At 40.7% G+C, this 20,283-nt stretch overlaps 1 protein-coding gene across 1 annotated transcript; it reads right to left on the bottom strand.

Moving 5' to 3' along the window:
- Positions 1–642: 642 nt before the first annotated feature.
- On the bottom strand, positions 643–12,018 carry LOC129127488 (protein-glutamine gamma-glutamyltransferase E-like). Its single transcript, XM_054644125.2, has 13 exons — positions 11,945–12,018; positions 10,025–10,192; positions 9,503–9,736; positions 8,828–8,946; positions 8,222–8,350; positions 7,123–7,300; positions 6,829–6,964; positions 5,859–5,962; positions 5,150–5,395; positions 3,916–4,221; positions 3,100–3,257; positions 2,759–2,892; positions 643–1,026 (listed from the first exon to the last, which is right to left on the bottom strand). The coding sequence occupies exons 1-13, from the start codon at positions 11,952–11,954 to the stop codon at positions 879–881; spliced, it is 2,070 nt and encodes a 689-aa protein (XP_054500100.2). The 5' UTR covers positions 11,955–12,018; the 3' UTR covers positions 643–878.
- Positions 12,019–20,283: the final 8,265 nt, after the last annotated feature.

Below are 20,283 nucleotides of genomic sequence, written 5' to 3'. Positions count from 1 at the left end.
TTGCCCATAAACCAAGCCACTCACTGGGCTACACCTACTTCACTGGAACCCATCATTTAGCCTGTACCAGTCTCCCATAAAGGGTTGAAGTTTGCTTTACTAAACTCAAATCTAAGAGATGACTTCCTGACACATAATCTATAGTGAAGAATTCCTAACTCTTCTCAAGTAAAAATACCCTCAGACTTAAGATTGCCCTGCCTTTTATTCCCAAAGAAGACTTTCAGCAAATGCAAAATATCAACATTCTAAACTATGTACAAAATATGTACGCTGAGCTGGGCAATTACCCCCATGTGTTTGTTGAATGCCTCTCAAATTGGACACCACCCAAATTCCTGATGAACATATCCTATGCCTCATTTGGTCACTGTGATTTACCAAAAAAAAAAAAAAAAAAGGAAACTTCAGGACAGTTTGTAGCAAAGAAGACAAAGCTAGATGACATAAATTGTGCAAGTCATCCTCACTATGTTGAAGTATCACAGTTTCAGTAAGGAGAAACACTTTGGAAGTGTTTGGAAGTCCACTGGATAAGGCTTTCAATGAGTAATAATGAGTTTATGAATGTGTGTGCAGAGGCATTTGGAGCCAGGAGGAATTAATTCCAAAGAAAGCCAGACATAAATCAAAGACTCTAAGTAGAAGGTAAAATATTCTTTTTAATATGGATATTCGCAACAGTAAATGAACAATCAACCATTCCTCAGTTTATTTAAAATTACAGTGTAAAATTGCAATTATATGGTGTTGGTGGCCCTTTATCAGAGGAAGTGAAGATTTGTTTTGCTGATTATCTCATTGTTTTCTATACAATATTTCTTATCACATTTTGTTCAGTTTATACACACACAGACCACTCCTTGTACATCTTCATGTTAGTTAATCACATTTACCATCTTAAAGGTCTTGATATCTGCAAATTTATCACAGAAGAAATTAACAAGTAGATGTTTGGGACCCGCCTCAGAAGGGATAAGTTTAAACTTGGTACTGGATTTCTCACTGGCTTTCAGTGGTGGTATGCTAAAAAAAAGGAAACAGAAGGAAAATATAAGTCAAAAACAGGCTTATGCAACCTGCTTTAGTTTCTTCACTAATCATCTTCCACCTGGAGTAAGAACTCTTATCACTTCAAAGTAAGATGGCTGTGAAAAGATCACACATGGCTTCGCTATCTGATAAGTATTTAAAGACTCAAATCCATACATTAAAGGCTCTCACAAATTCATTATGCAGTAACCCAGATAAGCCCACAAAGGGGGACATAATAATACGTGAGATAAGATTTCATGCAGAACAGAGGGTGTAAAACACATCACTGAATCATTGCAAAAGAATAACCAGAGACCTTGCAGAATGTAAATATCAACTCTAGAATTAGAAAGGGGCATAGCACCAAGGAAACCTCAGTGTTTACAGAGCAGGAAATTCTGAATGGAAATGAAAATGTTGTACACCGAGTGTTTTGTAACTCCTGGAAACTTGTTAATGTTTTTCTCTTACCCTGACATATTGTCTTGTCTTGCCTGAGGATAAAATTGTGTGGGATAGACAACAGGAGGTTGGTAAATTCCCTCAGGAGAGCTTATAAATGATGGGATGAACCATTCCTAATTGCTCAAGTGCAAATGGCAATGTTAAGTTGCTGTGTGTGTTTGTTTGTTTGTGTTTGTCTGTGTATTCAGCTAAAGAGCATGTTCCTATATCCCAGGTATTTTCCAGAAATAACTGCATTTGAGAGTATACATTGAAATTTTTATGCAATTTCTCGTCTGTACAAAACGAGGGATAGTCTGAAAACTTAATCTTTCTGTTTCAATTATGAAATACTGAAGGGAAAAGAGCAGAAAAAGTTATAAAATCACCAAAGCAGATAATAGGCAACTGGGATCTATAGTAAAAAAAAAAAGGTATTTTATTCCAGTCTTCTCAATCTCAACATCATCAAATAGTTTCTTGACTCTGTTTATTAATCTCCTAAGATAATTATTTTGTAGAGTTCTGAAAGCAGAGCTTGAAAATTAGTGTGCCTAGAGCTCTCACTTTTGAAAAAGCTGCTTGTCATGGTTTAGTCTGTTCTGCAAAAACTAATTTCCTCAAACTGTGATCTGCTGTGTCTGGAAAAGCTGAGCATGGAGCAGACCTGGCTTTGTGCTTTTCAGAGGTCCCACCCTTTGAGATCACAACCTGTGTCTAAGCAGAAATAATTTTTGTTCCCAAAGCTAAGACACTGCTGTATCTGCTTTTTACATGTATTTCTATCTGTTGGATATAAATACATTTTGTTTACAATGCTGTGCACCCAGATTGGCACCTGCAGTCCATTTAATAAAGTGAAAAAAATATCCTGGTATGTTGTAATTTGGGTAAGTATGGACAGAAATAGCTGTGTATCCTATTGTTGGCCTTTGATCACAACAAGAAGGTGCAACCTGTCTGGCCTATAGCAGGATAGGCAGCCTCAGCAACATTAACAGCTTGGTAAGCATGAATTTTTTTCTCTGGAAGTGTGTGGTCCTGCTAGATAGGCAGGAAAACAAGTTCTGTCCAATTATGACAGCAATTATTTGACCTCCCAAACCATGGAGCCAAAGCCCAGCCTAGATGAAGAGCTGGCTCATCACTGTGTGCTCATAACCTGTGCCTCCCAGCTGACAGCTAGAAGAAGATGATGTCTCATCCCACAGTTCAGCTCCAGCTCATCCATGCCCACATCCCTGTATGTGTGATAGCAGGAGATGTTTCTGGTACCCACCGTAGCTCCAGGATCCCTTGGAGCAGGTCACTGCCCTCCACCTGCAGCACACAGTCCTTCACCTCCTCATTGATGGGATTGGTGAATGCCACCTCCACAACCACCTCTTTATTCACTTTTGCTTCACCAAGTACCTGTGCAAAGAAAATGCTTGTGAGGCCAGGTTCTCAGTGTTCTTTTCTAGCTGAGCCTTTTCAGGAGTCAGAAGAGGAGATTTAATGAGAGGCTGTGATGAACCATGGCAGAATGTGAGCAGAGCATTTCTTTCAGGGAATAAAGTGCTCTCAAAGAACTCCCTTTCCCTTTTCTCTGCCACTGCAGTAACAACAAAGGGAATTTACCTGTATGTCAATGGCAGGATTGTCCAGGGTGATGTTTCTTTTCACAAGCACTTGAATCCCATCTTTTACATGACATAAAGCTGTGACCTGGATTGTTTTGTCTGTAGTTAACTGCTGCTGGTATTCAGGATACTTTATCTTAATGGGGAATTGTTTCTCTAGAAGGAAAAATTAAAAAAGGAATTGGTACATGCTTTTATAAGCCCAAAGAGCTTCATATCTAACATTAGTATTTTGCTTTTATGCTGTGACTAGGACAGCTTCAGCCATCACTGCCAAAATTAATTAATGCAAATCTATCAGTTTGCTTTAGATAGATAGTGATTTCTTTAATGTTATCCCTTCTCCATTCACTACTACTGCATTGCCTGGCTTGTTTTGCCCCCTATTGCTCTGAAAGATGCAACAGCTGGAGTTTAAGGAGTTTGCTGGTTTATGCCTCTCCAGAAGTTAAATTACAAATTAAAGAAATGAATTATTATTCCTGCTTCTCACTAATGACTTTGAAGCCTAAGATTAATACAAGACAGTATCAGTTGTGATGCAATGATCTTTCACCTCATGTTGGAGATGCTGACACATCTCTTATCCCAGGCTCCTACTGATAACATTTTCCAAAATGTGAAAAGCACTTGGGGACATGATAGTGTGAAGCATGCCTTGTTAATGTATGTGTAATGCAATATTTTTCTCAGCCTCTTCTACCCAGGGATTTAGGATTACAGTTTGTTAAGAGCTTTTTCCCCCAAGCTGAGCAACCTCCAATGCCCTTTTACATATAAAACTATTATGATTAAAAGGTATTTGAAAAATTACCTTCTTTTGGGGCCAGAGTGACAGACAGGGAGTCCTTCCAGATCTGATTAACTCGTCTTCTAGTATACAGAGTACTCCATGCAGTCATATTTACATTTACAGTCTTAGCATCAGACTGCAAATTTTCAAGAACCAGAAGTAGGTTGAGATCTTTGCCAACTTCCAAAGAGCCAGCCACCTTGAATTTTCCTGAGATGTCAGGCTTCTGTTCAACTTCCTCCTGTTTTGGTGCTGTAGGATCAAACTTATCCTCGAGTCCTAGCTTCTTACGGGCTTTTTTAAAAATCTCTCTTTCTTTTGCAGAGCCTGTCATGGAAAGCCATGAAAATTATCCTCAACAGCTAAAATGCATCTCTTATTTTACATGGCTGCTAGAGAGAAGCTAGCCAGGATATAGTGTCTGTGCTAAGAGATAAACAAGCCCTCTGTTTTCCACAGCCACACCTCATTTTCTGCATCTGCAGTCACTAACGTCACTGTCCTTCTAATAACGTTTTTTTAAACATAAAGTCTTTAAGTCTAAAGTTCCTCTTTCCCCATTTCTATCCCTTTTTATGGCTATAACATTTAGAAATGTGAATTCTTATTTGCTAGCACAGAGAAAGGCCCAAATGTTGGGGAAGGCTGATGGCACTGTGTGGTGGGTTGAGGCTGGCTGGCAGCCAAGCATCCACCCAGCCCCTCACTCCTCTTTTCCATAGGAGGGGAAAAGGCTTGTGGATTGAGGTAACAGGGATTTAACAGAAGCAGAAGCTGCTGATGAGCAAAGGAAAAAGATAAATATAACATGGGGATGATCAGATCTGAAGGGCTGAGAAGGTGCTGTGCTCTTGCACCCTTTGAAAGAGTTGCTTTTCTGGGCCTCAGTGCTGATTTAGCTCAGGTTTCTGCAACACACCTTTTATCCTACAAAATCTGGGCTGTAGCATAATTCTCACTAAGCAGAGGCAGACAGTGCATGTCAGCAATAGGCAGATGCAACAGTGAACATTTTATTTGGACATACTTGGACTTGACTTATTTAAGCCCCCAAAAGCAACTCCATATCAGAAAGGGAAGGCATTTGTTTTTTCTTTTTCTCAGTACCTTTTCTCCCCTTTTGTGTAGGAATTGAATAAATCAAGTATAAATTCTCCTCCTATTTTAAAAACTCACTAAGAGACTCCTAACTGAAAATTTATATCCTTTTGGGAATGAAGCAGCTGTGATCAGAAGAACCAGAGGTTTTACTTACCTTCCTCATATTTATAATCCCTGGTGACATCTACACGAGCATCTCTACCAACTGCCTTTGTACTGATGGAGGCACCAATTTCTGTCGACTTAGAGAATATCAAAGTTTTCTTTCCAGTTGCAGAGTCATAATTCCAGTACATACAGTCTGCATTCACTTCTGCAAACACAAATGGGCCGTCGTAGTCCAGCTCCACTTCTCCTTCTTTGATGGCGTGCCGTGAGGCAGGACCACACTGATAAATTCCTACAGCATCACAGACAAGGAATTTAGGCATAATCTTTGACAGCAAGCAGATTATCAGACAGATATTTATCACTGACTCCTGAATTACCCTGTGCTGCTGTCCCATTCAAGCCCTCTCATCCACATAAACCCTCATACAAGGTCACTCATCAATGTATCTTGTCTTTATTCTGAAAGTACACTTGATTTATTTTATACTATCCCTTAATTTTCAATAGCACTTGATACCTACATTGGAAGTGTAGAAATTGCTGTAAAAACTACTCCTGGAATTCTAGTTTCTTTCTTGGCATCCACAGATGATCTGGAGCTTTTCTAATGCAACCAATGAAGTATTTTCTTCTGCAACTATTTCTGAGCAGATTGACAAATTGCTTTTACAATGTTTTCTCTTGTTCCTTCTCTCTAAAAGTGACTGATTTTATAAATTTTCAACATTAATCCTGAAATAAAATTTGTGTACCTCCACTTTCTTCCTGGGGAGTTGCATCCAGAACTTGCCATCCACTGTATGAGGGGCCCAAGTCGTTGCGTATAAACCAGCTTTCATTCCAGACATGGAAATTCCTGGGTGCAAGAATGAACTAAGTAAGCTACTAGTATGTGTTTATGGATTCCTGTCCACCTCCTTTGATCAGCCATATTAGTTACATGGATTAAATGCCTTTATTTGCACAGTTCTTATCTGAGACACGCCACTTCTACCCTGACCCTCACTACATAAACTAGAAAGGTGCTGAAAATTGCATTGTGGAAAAAATATAAATGTTCAAGGGTAGAAAACAAACTTGTGAAGTTATAAAAAATGCCTTGAGCCTATTCTTCACCAAAATGTCCATACACTTCCTTAGTTTTAGCTTTAGGTATCCTTCTGGCACAATGCTACAGTTCTACATGTCACATGTTGTTAAAAAGGGTCCAGAACAACAAGGGGAGTAAACAAGACAGAAACCGAGGGACTACTGCTGCTCTTTGCTGAATGCAAGCTTGTTTGAACTGCATTTGATGCTTAATAGAGGCAGGAGTTAACTTACTTTCACTGCAAATGATGCCTCTGCAAGAAAGCTGGTTCTGTTGAACTTTTACAGTTTAATGTGAACTGGTTTTGAAAAACAGTTTCAAACTAGGTTAAGTTGCCACTGTTTGATACGTCCAGTGCAATATTGCAAATTTTCAGCCATCTGTGGCATCATAACTATAATTTTGCCTGCCCTGGCTTCAATTAGCTGTCGTAATTAGTGTCACAATTCTTTGTTTAACTGAGAAAGAGTGAAAACACCAAGTCTTGTAGTATTATCCTGTAGAATTTTTTATTGATCCTCCGTGTGTGTATAGCAGTTTTTAAGGCAATTCTTAATAAGATACAGCATTTGTCATTAGGATCTATGCTCTGTAAACATTAATAAGCTCTAGTATTAAATATTGAGGCTTACCACACGCTGTCAGCTCCCCTCTCCAAATGATTTCCATCTGCATCATAAAACTCATCCACACGCAGATTTCCATCTGCATCATGGGCAGAGCTGAAGTTTGTAATGGTACGAGTGGGAATCCCCAGACATCTAAGCACTAAAGAGTGAAGAGAAAGCCACAGTCAGAAAGCAATATTTCTGCAGGTTTCATTTAGCATGGTAATGTCTTCAAAGGCTTCCATATAGGAAGTAATATTAGTGCTTCTTTTAATAGAATCTGTGCAATGTCAGTCATGTGCGTGACATAAAACATACCTGTAGTCAGTACTGCTGCAAAAACCCAACATTGTCCATATTTAACAGGTTTGAATCCTGATTTCTTCCAGCTTTGCAGGATTTCACCACTTCCTGTCCAGCTGGTGGGATTTTTACCACCCTCATACTTTCCACTCCAGTTTCCTAGCACCACCCCTTGGTCATCATTGGCGTTGACCTGAGAAGATATTCACTAAATTTATGATAAGGTAAATTAAGAGTTTACAACCTGTCTGAAAGGAGTCTGGGAGTTACAGCAAATGCCATATTGGAGTTGAGCCAGCAGTGCTCTCTCATCAGAAAGGGAAAGCTCACTGTAGGCTACACTGGGGAAAGTGTGACCCGGAGGTTGAGGGAGGTTGTTAACCCCCTTCAATTATCCCTAGCAAGGCTCTGCCAGGATCCTGTCTCTAGTTTTGGGTCTGTCAGTTCAAGGGGATGTTAAGACCCTGAAGAGGAGCCAGGAGGGAGGGCTGCAGGATGGTCAGGGGTCCTGCAGCACACAAACTGCAGGGAGCAGCTGAGGGTACTGTCCTAGGTCTGTCTGGTTAAGGAGGGTGGGGGGAATGTAAAACCAGCTTACAACCATTTGAATGTGTGTTCTAACTAACCTTTCTCTTTTACATGCCAAGAGGCAACAGCAGAAAGCTGTAGCTTGGGAAAATCATATTTGACAGAAGAGACAAATTCCTCATTAGGAGGGCAGGGCAGCTCTGGACTGGTCACCCACAGAGGCCACAAACCCTCCTTCCTTGGAGAGTTTCAAACCAGCCTGGTAAGTCCATGGCTGAGCTGATCTAGTACCCAGTAGCTCCACTTCAGATGGGGGGCTGGACTAAAAACCTCCAAGGAGCTGTTCCCTCAGCCACCCCAATCTTATATTTTCAGTGTGACTACTGGATATCAAAGTGACAAGTATCAGAACTACCCCAGAGGAGATAAACCTGGCAGGCTCAGAGCAGATGACCATGCAGGCCATACTCCACCACACAGCCAGGGGCCTAAAGTTCTCTATGAAGTGGCTTCATATTTACTTTCCCTGACTACTTTTAAAGGACACTTAGTAGTTGAGTTTGCACTTTGTGAAGCTGTTGCTTACCATGGCACTGAGAACACGGCCCAGGTACCTGGGGTCATGTCTGTGAGACACATCAGTGATGGGATCCTGACGGTAGTACAGGCTTCGATCCATTATGGCCAGGCAAATATTGAGGATGTCTCCTTGGAACTGTGGTACAGAAAGGAATCAGTGTTTTGAAAACACAGATTACTAAAAATCAGGATGCAGACAGCCATATTAGTGTTGAATGGGGTTTTTAAATCACTGATTGAAGTGCTGCAGAGCTCAGCCAGGCATTGCCATGTGAAAATGTGGGCACAACAAACTCTGAAAATCAGAACTCACACGGCTTTCAAAAACTTGGAATCTGTGGACTTGAGGCCTCTCAGCATTGCCACAGAACTTTACTAAGTTAAGGCTATGTAGTCTTAGTAAAGATATTAATGTTTGTGTGGCTGCTCTTCCAAGGCAGAACAGGGAATCGTAAATTACAAATCCTCATATTGATCACTGAAACAGGGCTTGGCACAAGTGCTGATTGCAACAGCAGAGTCCTGCTCTTCAGAGATGTCTGCAATGAACTGGAAAAAGCAAATGACCCAGTTCATGCAAAAACAATGTCTGGTGTTTCAGTGCTACATTTACCTGGCCAAAGTTCCATCCAAAGCTGCTGATATGATTTTTATTGCCTGCAAAAATGATGCCAAACTCTTCTAGCACATATTCCTCACACTCAGCTGTGTTAGGCATGAACACATCATCACCTGAAAAACCAAAACAGAGAGATGTACAAATGCAACAGGCAAAATAAAACAAAACCTCAGGAGTCTTGCTCTATAAGGCAAGAGCTCTCTTGGTCTATAAGGGTGCTTGCAGATATCCACCCTTTGCTGTTCTTGGTGCTATAAACAGATTGTGAAACTCAGGATCTACAATTAGAGAAAGGGGTGGGAGGTGTCTGAGTGAAGATGGAGGTGTGACACTGCCAAATCTCTGAGAAAATGGTAAACATTACTCTTTTCTTGGTTCTACAGAGGCCAGACACTCTCTTCTAAACTTGTGCAGAAATAGGGAAGCTTTGTCAAAAGCAGAACCTTTTCTTTTAGGACAATGACCTCTCCAGTATGTCCATGCTACAGAGCTGATTCTATGTACCAGAAGGTCCTAAGAAACTGTTAGACACCTTTTTTTTGGTCACTGATCCCTCATGTCATCAATTTTCAGCTGCTATATTAAAGTATAGATCAAATGGAGAAGCTTCAAATATTAATGAAGTTAAAAGCAACATAGGTCTTTAGAGGAAATTCAACATATTCATACCTGAAGACCAAGGGTTAAAAAGCAAAACAAAAGTGCCAAGACTTTGTGGAGAGGAGCTGCCACTTTGAACACTCAGCCTGTAACGTCCAATGACAGCATTGTGTGGGCTGGAAATGGAGATGCTCACAGAGCTGGAGCTGCTGGACTGCACAACTGCACTCCAGCCCTCCTTGCTCACTGTGCTGGAGATATCAAACGTGGCCAGGGTCTTGGTTGCCTTTGAGGGTTTTGGACCTTTCAAGAGAAACAAATAACATTTTTTTTTTTTTCCCATGCCATGCTGAAATAGAGATTTAGTCATCAACGAACTCAGCAGGGATGTAACCCTCCCAACCCTCCCCTCAGGTGAATTTGTGCCAAATATTGGCAACTGAAGGAAGCTGTGGCTCACACAGTTCCATGGCTGTGGGAAGGAGCTCGTTGGCTCTGAGGTTTTCCCTTGCTGCTCTGTAGTGCAGATTGGGCCAGAAGAATGTCCTGAGGCAGCATTGCTGTCCCTGTGGAAGGAGCTGGGGGCCATACCTGTTTCTGCAATGAATATTAAGTTTTGCTCAGGCCGTTCTGCTCCATTGAAGGTGATAGTGAAGGCCTGTCCTCTCCTCACAATCAGTTCTTCACTAGAAAATTTACTTGTGTGGTGTTCTCTTGCATTTTCTTTCAGATGCCAGTCGGTACTTGGCTGCGTTGCAGCTATGAAAAAATGAGAGGAAGAAAAAAGCTTGAGAGTACATCCAAAGAGGAAGGAGCACAAACACACTCTGAAGAATTGCTTATTACTTTCTACAGGTAACTGGTACCCATGTGAGGCTTCAGCCAAAATTAGAAATAATTTTTATGCGAGGTTTTTTTTTAAGAGGCTCCATCTTGCATAGGCTGTTAGAGGTTATCTGCTTAATTAAATATAGAAGCAGTTGTACACAGGGTACTAAAGATATACCCTGTACTAAATTAAAATCAGAAAGGCATGTAAGAGGAGAGAAACCTGAGAAAATTGAATATTTATGAGTTACTTAGATAAAAATCTGTCTGAACTCTATTAATTCTCCCATTCTGAGATGGTGTCACCCTAAGAGAGGCACAGCCTTGCTGCCTCTGAATGAGAAATAAAGAAACCTGACTGAGATGAGAAACCCTGTGAATTTTCAGTCATGATGTGGTCTCTAGCCCCATTATGTGTCACACAGCTGCCACTGCTGGAAGCACCTGACAGGAGCATGATGGACACTGGGATGTGGTTTGGTGGTGGGAGAGACGGCAGAATTGGAGAGAGAGCACTCCTAAAATATACTTTGGAATGCTCTTGCATGAGAACTGTGCCTTCAGTCAGAGGCCAGAGAATGAAGATCCAAGATTGGCTTGGATCTGCCATCATCAGAGACTATGGAAGGATTTCTAGTAGGAGATGGCTTGATGGTTTAACTGAAGTGCAGAAGGATAGATGAAAAAGATTTTTTCTTCCCCTGTGAAGAGGGAGATAGGAAAGAGTAAGAGTGTGGTGCTTAGGAGTGGAGAATTGTTACCCTGTGCCATTATTGAGTAAAAAAAAAAAAACATCCTATGTTCAAACAGATTTCTTAATGTAAAGATTTTTTTACCGTGTGATCTTAAATTTATCAAGTTCAGACAAGCCTTGAAATAACTACAGTGGTAGTTTTAGCAATGCAGTCACTGTCCAAATGGAGAGGAACGTGGGTTTTTTACAGTATTGAGGTGAGAAGTACGGGTGATTCTTGAAGAACATATCTACTATTAAATAAAATCCTCAGAAACTTAGCAGTGAAGCACATCTATTGTAGAATGAGCTGAGGGCTCAGGGAGTTTTGCCTTTAGAAAGGCAGGAGTTGGAAAGGCAACATGAAACACTTTATAATCATTATTAAACTGGTCTGTTTGCATATCTATAAATATTAGCACGTAAGCAAAAAACCCACAACAGCAACAAAGAAACGGCCAAAAACCCTCCCAAACCCCCCAATTTTTGTATCCTCTCTGCCTTAGATTCAGGTTTCAGCCTTTGCCCAGTGTAGCCTTCCTCAGCCTTTGCAGTGATACATTCCCAAAGCTCTGCTTTGCTTCTTTCTCCTATGTCAAGTCTGTCAGTCTGTCATTTGCCCTTTTCTGAAAACTCCAAATAGCTGTAGATCTTCCATTCCTATTTGCAAAATATAACATTTTTATGTCAGTTAAATACCTGTGCTGCCAAATCTCATTCTGAAAGCTTGCTTTTCCCATGCACACAATAAATGAAAAAATGCAATTCCTCTGAAAATCCTTTTCCTGACTTTCAATGGAAGAATTTACTCCTACTTTTTTTTTTTTTTCTTGGATCAAAACTCCTTAGAGAAGTAGTGACCTCTCAGTGTCCATGACAGAGCTGAACATCAAGTTTGGATGTAAGAAGGTACCAAAGAGCATCACAGGATGGGCTTTCCCCTTGCTCACCTTGGCCCATATCTGATCAATGTGTCCTCTGGAGCTTCCTCTGGAAGGCCTCCTGTAATTCTGCTGGCTCAAGGAATGAGTTCCTTTGGTGCCTTTCACTTCTTTAAACTCTGTTTGCAATATTTCCTCTGGGGGTGGAGCTGTCTTTGCCCCCAGCCTTGATCTGACCAGTGGGCCTTGAGGATTCATTTTTCATTCATTTTCTTTCCTCTCTCAGTTCTCACGTCCTCATCTCATTTCCTTGCAACCTAACATCTGAAGCTTGGACAATATTTTTTCCTAACAGTCTGGGCACTTGTTAAGAGTTTCTTAATATATTATAAATTATAAGAACTTCAGCATTTAGCTGCTTTTCTTTCTGTCTTGTTGCTAAAGTTCTAGGAACGGCATAACTTCTTCTTACAAAACACTATTTTTGATTTTAAATACTCCAAGAGCAATATTTACAGAGACTTTAAATTAATCCCCTAAATCTGTTGTTTTGGAGCTGCTTTTTTTCCCCTCCCTGCATTGTAGTAATTGCAAAACAATGACCGAGCTACTGTCTCTGCCCCAGGTCCAATCAGGGCCAAATTTAAAGAACAATTTCTTGTTTATCACATAATTTCTGTTTAACCCTGTTCAACAGACAAGCACTCCAGTGCATGACACACTACAGTGACACCAGATAAGTATATTTGTGACTTGTGATAAAATATTCCCTTTGAGTTGGTGCTCTACTATTTTTTCATAAGACATCTCTGACCATGAGATTTCTGCCCAAAAATCTTCCACTTAACTTCAAGGAGAGTGAATTTTGCTTATGCTTTGCAGGTGGCTCCACTGTGTGTTAGGAAAGAGATAGACTAATTCTGATATTTCTAATTTATGAAACAACCTGTAGAATTTGATGAACTCAATGCACATTTCACAGATGCATCTCAGTGACACCCATATGCTGGACTGGCACAGCTGTACACGTTCCCAAATTCATCATTTTAGTTGGCTGGGCTCAGTATTCAGGAGCCAAATTGTTTTGTTTTCTGGTTTGGATCATGTTTGTAACATCTAGAATTGGAACTTGCTCAAACCATTTCATATACAAACATGTTTTATTCATGTTTCTTATAAATGGTGCTGTTAGAAGAAACAGTTTTTAACTGGCTATAATTCAGACTGCTACCTTGCCTTTCTACTCATTAATTATAATAATCTTAACATCGACCATAGTTTTATAATTTGCAAAGCCCAACTGTGATGTTAAAGTGATAAGACTAATCCTTAAACTTAAAATGTTTTAGAATTTGATTAGAGTTTTTTGATGTCAAGACATACTCTCCTATCCATACTTTAAAATACTGTTAAATGTCACACAAACAATACTCAGAATAAATTTAAGTTTTCAGCCTATCCTTGGATACACAGCAAACCATTTTTCTTTGACAGGAAGGTTAGTTACTGTTGAAAGAGAAAGAGCAGCAGTCCATTTGTGCTGGCAGACAGCATGTCAGGAAGAACAAGTTGTGGCTGTTGTGTCAGCTTCTGGTGTTTATCCCCAGCTCTGCCTAAGTTGCCTTGCGGGCCTCTGGTATGCTTTGTTTGTAAAACAGATGAATGATACATACTGGACCTTTGGATTAAAGATTATGGACAAAGGTTGAGAATGAGGGCTAAATTAATGAGAAATATTAACACCAGTCAGAACATGCAGTCAAGCACAATGCATCTGACCCAGGCAGCTTCTTCACCAAGCAGCGTTTGCAGAGCTTGGATGGTGGCTGTAAATGTAGAGACTGCACAGGCAGGAGCTTGAAACTCTGTGGACAGCAAGAGAAGACTCTTGGACCTCAGAAAACTGAAGCTATGAGCCACGTTAGTATATTGTTTCATGTACCCAGAAAGAGGTGTATCAGAGTCATCTTTTGCAGACTGCCCCAGTCATATAATTCATAACATCCTTTTCCAGCAATACCCAGGTCTTTTCCCCCACCTCAGTAACTGTTAAAGCATTGAATATATAGGACTAAGAGTTTCAGCACTGAACAGCGAAAGACATATTTGTTAACAGGCAAATTCCCCTCAGTAAACTCCTTTCTCTTCTTTCCAATGTTTTCTTTCACACCAACTCTATGTGAATCCTCAGTGATACTTGAATTTTATGAAATGTCACCTATTATTAATTGTCCTTTTGTTCAGGATGGGAAATCAGTACCTATAATTGTCTATCTGCTCCTATCTTCTCTTTGAGCACAGCTCTTTTTTAACATATCCCTAAAGCACCATGCTGCAACCACATGGCCATGACTCACTGGGACCGCCTCAGTGGACTCAATGATCTTACAGGTCTTTCTCAACCTACATTATTCTGATTCTGTGATTCAGTATCCTGAGAAGTCTGGGCTATCCTATCTCTTATCACACACTGGTTTTGAATAATTAAGCAAGAAATTCCATCAGCAACACCCACTCCTGCTATCCTAGATACAGGAATTCAAGTGGCTTTCTACAGCTGTGCTTTATTTGTGACCCACTCTAGGGAGAGACCTGGGACTCTGGTGTGGACTGACTCACATCAGCACATTTCAGGACTAGAACCACCTGACAGAATGGTCAGGCCCATATGGAAAAATATTTGGCCAAGATCTCTTCTGAATCTTACATATTGTCCAAGACACTTCCCATTTTCTGTCTCTGTCTTCCACTCACATGCCTTAATAGCAAGGCCATTTGGAATGGAAGCCTGAAGCCTTCTTGAAGTTCCTGACTGTTCCTGAAGTTTGCCAACAGCCTTTCTTCCCTTTGAAGACAGCAGAAGTTGGCATAATCCCTGTCCATGCTGTCTGTGTAAGAAGGGTGTCCTGTTAGCTGGGCTCAGATCTCCTCTTGAGATCTCAGCTCATTCCAGGTGAGATGGCTTGTTCAGAGGAGAGGCTGACAGTGACATAATAGTGACATGCACTGATATGTGACCTTCAAAAACTCCCATGGGACCAGGGCACAGGAATAAACCAAACTGGCAGTGCACAGACTGGGATGAACCTCTCCTGACTCTCCTGACAGCTCCCACACCATCACACACCACCTATTATGTACAGCCTCTGATATTTACATATATTTCCCTACCTCACCCACTTCTGCACGTATGTCTTCCACTGGAAGGGAATAAAGGCATTATTTGGCAGTTTTAAGTTCCAGCTCGTGCTGCACACTCATCATCCAAGAGCAGCCCAGTGCAGGCTCCCATCCCTGCCCTGCTCTGCTCCTCTCTGAGGACGCAGCGTGCTGCCCCTTCTGCAGGCAGGCGCTCCCAGTGCCAGTGCACAAACAGGATGCTGCAGGTGTAACTCACGCCTTAATTGTAATGACACTGAAGCTTAAAAGTGACAGAAAGAAGCTGAGATAATTATTTTCGGTGAGAGACTACGAAACAAGTTGTTAAATCCTTAGTAGCAATAGTGGTGCTGCAGACTATCAAAACCCTTTAAAAATCAAGCAAGCTTATAGGAACCTCTTAGGTGTTTTCCCCTTTTCTTTATGCAATACCTTCTGGTCCATTAGAGACTGGCCCACAAATGCATATTTTCTGGGAAAAAAAGGTGTGTCTGTCTGCAGGATGTGTGGCAGGGGATGGGAGGAGTAGGGAGAGAGGAAGAGAAGGAGTGAAAACAGCTTGGTGCACACACACCAGCACACAAACCCTCTGCTTTTTACATTAAAAATTGTGCCATGTGAAAAATGATACCATGAGGAGCATCTTTGTGCAGTTCTGACATCTCCAGCTGAACCTGGGCTTGGGTATGTCTTGGATCCTGGGTATTTCACAAGCAAGTGCTGATCATGATCAGCAAATACCTGTTTGTTTGTTAATGCTGCATTAAATGCTTGAGTTTCATGCAATAAGAAAATTGTCGTTGAGGACAGACTGCTATCTGAAATTTCAAGAGGAAGTTTTGAGAGAGAGCCCTGATAAATGTTCTAAGTCATTGGCAAATCATTGCTTAAAAGGAAGTGTTACAATGCAGAAACAATTGGTTTCTGGGTTTTTCCCACATTGCTGAAGGTTTTAACTGTCCACCTTACTGTATAGTTCTTTTGTTAAAAAGAGGGATTTTTGTACTCAGCCCAATATTTCAGCTTCACCTATTAAATTGTATTTTGCCAGTTATTTAAGCTCTGCTCAGAGGAGATTAATAAAGGAATCTACAGCCCTATGCTGATTGCATGGACCCAATTCCCTCCTAGCCTCAGTTCTGCTCTTAAACAAGTAAACATATAGATGGTATCACACTTAGCAGCTGCACTGAGATAGTCATTAATTAACCACCATGAGGCCAGGCAAACAGCAGATGCTGTGAGGGATGCTGGCAAAAGGTCAAAACAATAACAGGAATTATTTCAAATAATAGATATATGGACAAACACTTGTGTTCTAAGAGTTTGGCAATCACTTCTTCTAGAACTGTGAGAATGGGGTAACTGTGCCTCTCTTAAACTGCATGAGGGGAAAACAATGCATGTAATTTCTGCACTTGAGCCCCTGATCTGTGGATAGCTGTTTTCTATTAATTTCCTGAGCTTTTCAAACCTAAAACATAACATAAAATAAACATAAAGTCAGCACAGCATGTGCCCTGCCTAGGATTGGTAAAGGAGCATCATCTTAAACTCAGGACTCATTTTATGTATTTATGAAGGGGACCTAGAAGAAAGTTGGGAACAAACTTTTAGCAGGTCCTGTTGCAATAGGACATGGGCTCATGGTTTTAAATGGAAGGACTCAGTTTAGATTAAAGCTTTTACCACAGAGGGTGGCAAGGCACTGGCACAGGTTGCCAAAGGAGTTGGTAGATGCCCCATTCCTGGAAAAATGCAAGGTCAGGGTGGATGGGGCTCTGAGCAGCCTGATCTGGTTGCAGATGTCTGTGCTCATGGCAGGGGAGCTGGAGCAGGTGGCATTTAAACATCCCTTCCAACTCACACTATTCTGTGCTTCCATACATTTCTATACAGGTGCCAGCAAGCCAGGCCTAAGTGAGTACATGGCCAGTGTTACTGAAAGGTGTTGATTTAATTTCCCTCTCCCTAAGACTTCACTGCTGGACTTCTGCTTGCTTTGTTTGCATTTTAAAGTGCCTTTGCCTTTCACACTAATTTTAAAAAATAGTTAAAATGCCATTACTGGCTCTGGATCTGCAGGAAGAAATTTAGTCTGTAGTGTATCCTTTGCATAAGAATTTCCATTAACACAAGATTCATTCATATGCAACCTAATCTTTGATTCATTAAATTTCATGCTAAAATAAAGTTTGCAGTTTGCCATAACTTCTTCTGCTCTACTTGTAATTGTATTATATTTTTAATATTTAACTTCAGTATAGCAATGGATGGATTATCTTTTTGTGCTTGTTTGTGTCTTTTGTAAAATTCAGGAAAGAAAAACACTGAAACATCATATGCAAAATTCTCAAAATGTTTTGTACTTCAAAAGTTCAGAGCCCTTTACAAAACAGCCCCACAGAGAAAGCTAACACATGGTACATTATTCACTTTCCCATTCCATATGAACAAAGAGACTTTTTTTTTAAACTTACCAGCCATGCTCCTTTGCTCCTCTTTGCCTTGGACTTTGTATTGCTGTGAGCAGCTGCAGACCTATATGATAAGACTTCAAGCTCTGGCTGTGTTGCAGCATTTATAGGGAAAACTTTAGGCCTGTCCTTATGTTCAAACCAATTATAATTCACATTAGGTGAGTGAGGCAGGTAAGTCATACCAGTGGTCATGTAAACTTCCTAGTAACCCTATATTAGCTCATGGGTTATAAGACATTGGACTTGTGCAATTCAGGCCATTTATCCAGAAGCTTGATGAGATGCTTAGAAAAGCAGAGCATTTAATTGCATACCTGGAATCCAGAATTTCACATGCAATGATGCATGACTCGGCAAGGGGTGTTTTTTGAGTCAGTATGAATTAATATCTCTTCCCAGTATGATCCAAAGTTGAGTATTCATGCAATAAAAGTATACATTCATAATCAAATTCATTTGGTCCCCTCCCTATGAGTGTACTCATAAGTCTGGAAAAAAACCCTAGAACTTTTCATTTGCCTCATTGGTCCCTTTTTGGGGATCACCACAGTAATGCTTTTGTGTCAGCCCCTCCTTAGAGTCTCTGTGAATTATACTAATGGTATGAATGCTGTAAATGTAGTGTAAGCTAGTAGTAACTTGACAAACCACTGAGCATGGAAGCATGGAAGAGCTTTGATGAGTGGATCCTGAGCAGTAACTCTCCCTGCATGGAGAGAAACTTCATCCCCATAAAATAAAACACTCATTTTGGAACAAGTACAAATTATGGCTTCAATTTGTGTTTCGATGGTGGTTACTCATCTAGTTTCTGACTCTAGAGAGAGAACAGTAAATGTTAAAATATCTTCATTGGCACATACAGGAAATTCTATAGGTACAAAGAAAATGGATTTGTCAGAATGGCCTCATAACATTTCTTTTTGTTTCAGGCTAATCCTTCATTTCCCATATCAGTGCTAGCAAATTGATTGCAGATGTCTCTTTCTCTCTTCTGCCCTCCACACACAGGAACTTCTGTTTCCTTACACTTACACAGACTTGAACAAGGTATTTTGTCTCTTCATTATTACTTCATCTCACTTATCTACAATGACGAGAAGAGACTGAAGCAATCTCAGGAATGTTAGTGCTTACCTTGAAGAACTTGAAGAGTGGAAATTTCATAAGATCAGAAAGGGGCAAGCACAGTATCTATGTATAAAATGGGGCAAGAGGCACGAAAAAGAGCTGAGAAATTACAGTTGACATCAACTAATTTGATTCAAATTCCTGGAAAACACTGAAAGAGATGAACTTAGCATCTAGATGAATAACAGCCAGCTAAGACTTGCCAAGAAGTCAGCTGAGCCCATCAGAGGAGAAGAAAGAAGTGTCATCTATCACCACATGCTGACTTGGATTTGCAACAAAATCCCACAGGGTATTTTCATAAGTACACTTTGGAAACACTGATTACACAAGATTTCTATTAGTTAACTGCATAACTTGTTGTTAAAAAAACAAATGCTGCATTGCTTCAGTGGATCACCATCAAACTGGAAGGGCACAGTGGCTGAAGTGCCATTAAAAGCTGCCTTGGAGCATTGACATTTTAAATATGCTCTTTTCTGTTAATGTTGTTCAGCTGAAGCATTATGCTAGCCCAGGGCTAATCTCAGCTCCATAATGTCAAGACTACAGAGAATGGAGAGCTTAAAATAATAGAAGGATCAAGATGAATCAGTGTAAAACAGAGAGAACAGCAGAGATATTATGATTTTTGATAAAGATGAAAAGTGGTTATAGAAAGAGGAGGCCAGCTGAGGAGTAATAGTCTTAAAAAGTTCAGTCTTTGACTGAAGACACTGAAGTGAAATGTTGGCAGTGAAGAAGAGTGTTTGCTAGACCCTCTGGGTAGGTTGTCAAAACGTTATTTTTTTTTTCCCCATGGAGATTAAGAAGGGCCTGAATGCATATTTGTAACACACGTGTGTGGCTGAGCTGCCCTTGGGGCATTGATTTTGATGTCTAAGCCGTGACAGTGACACTTTCCCCCCCATTGCTCATTGCAAGGGGCAGGGAGCACCTCAGCAGGGCAGGGCAGCCCCCAGGGCTGCACCCAGGGCTGCTGCAGCCCCCTCTGCCCTGCTCCTGCTCTCTGCTGTGGCTCTTGCCCACGGTGAATGCACTTCACCTTGTGTGCTCTGGTGAAGGGTCACCCATTTCCCAACTCCTGTGACACACGAGCCTGCAGACTCTGTGTCACATTCATCTCAAGAGCTGCTCAGTTCAAAGGAGGGATAAAACATTTTATAGAAAGAGAGAGGTTAGCATTGTGGCTGTCCAGTGCTGCATCTGCCAGCTCAAGCCAGCTCACAAGCCCCACAGAAATGCAATAGATAATTCTTCACAAGATAATTCTTTCTCCATTATCTTGTGAAGGAAAAGTCTGTCCCACCTTCAGTCATTTGGTCCCTTGTTCCCCAAAGAGGGAAGTTCAGAACTGACCTGAAAATAGCCATCTCTTTTTTTTTTCTTTTGTGTGCAGAGAAAAGCTACCTCCTTTTTAGAATCCATTAGAGTTCATTGGTTTTTCATACCTTAGAGCAATGTGTTTCACATGCTAATTATGAGTTGTGTAAATAATGTTCTAAACATTCCCTTTCTTCATTTAAGATCCACTGGTTTTTATATTGTCAGGATTAAAAGGTACCCAAGGCTTTGCTTCACTTTATTGTTCAGTGCTTTGTATTTCTCTATAATATCATGTCTTATGATATTATATTA

This window comes from Agelaius phoeniceus, chromosome 17, assembly GCF_051311805.1.
Source record: "Agelaius phoeniceus isolate bAgePho1 chromosome 17, bAgePho1.hap1, whole genome shotgun sequence".
Lineage (NCBI taxonomy): Eukaryota > Metazoa > Chordata > Aves > Passeriformes > Icteridae > Agelaius > Agelaius phoeniceus.
The sequence above is the reverse complement of the archived record's forward strand: the minus strand, read 5'-3'. Positions and strand labels throughout refer to the sequence as shown.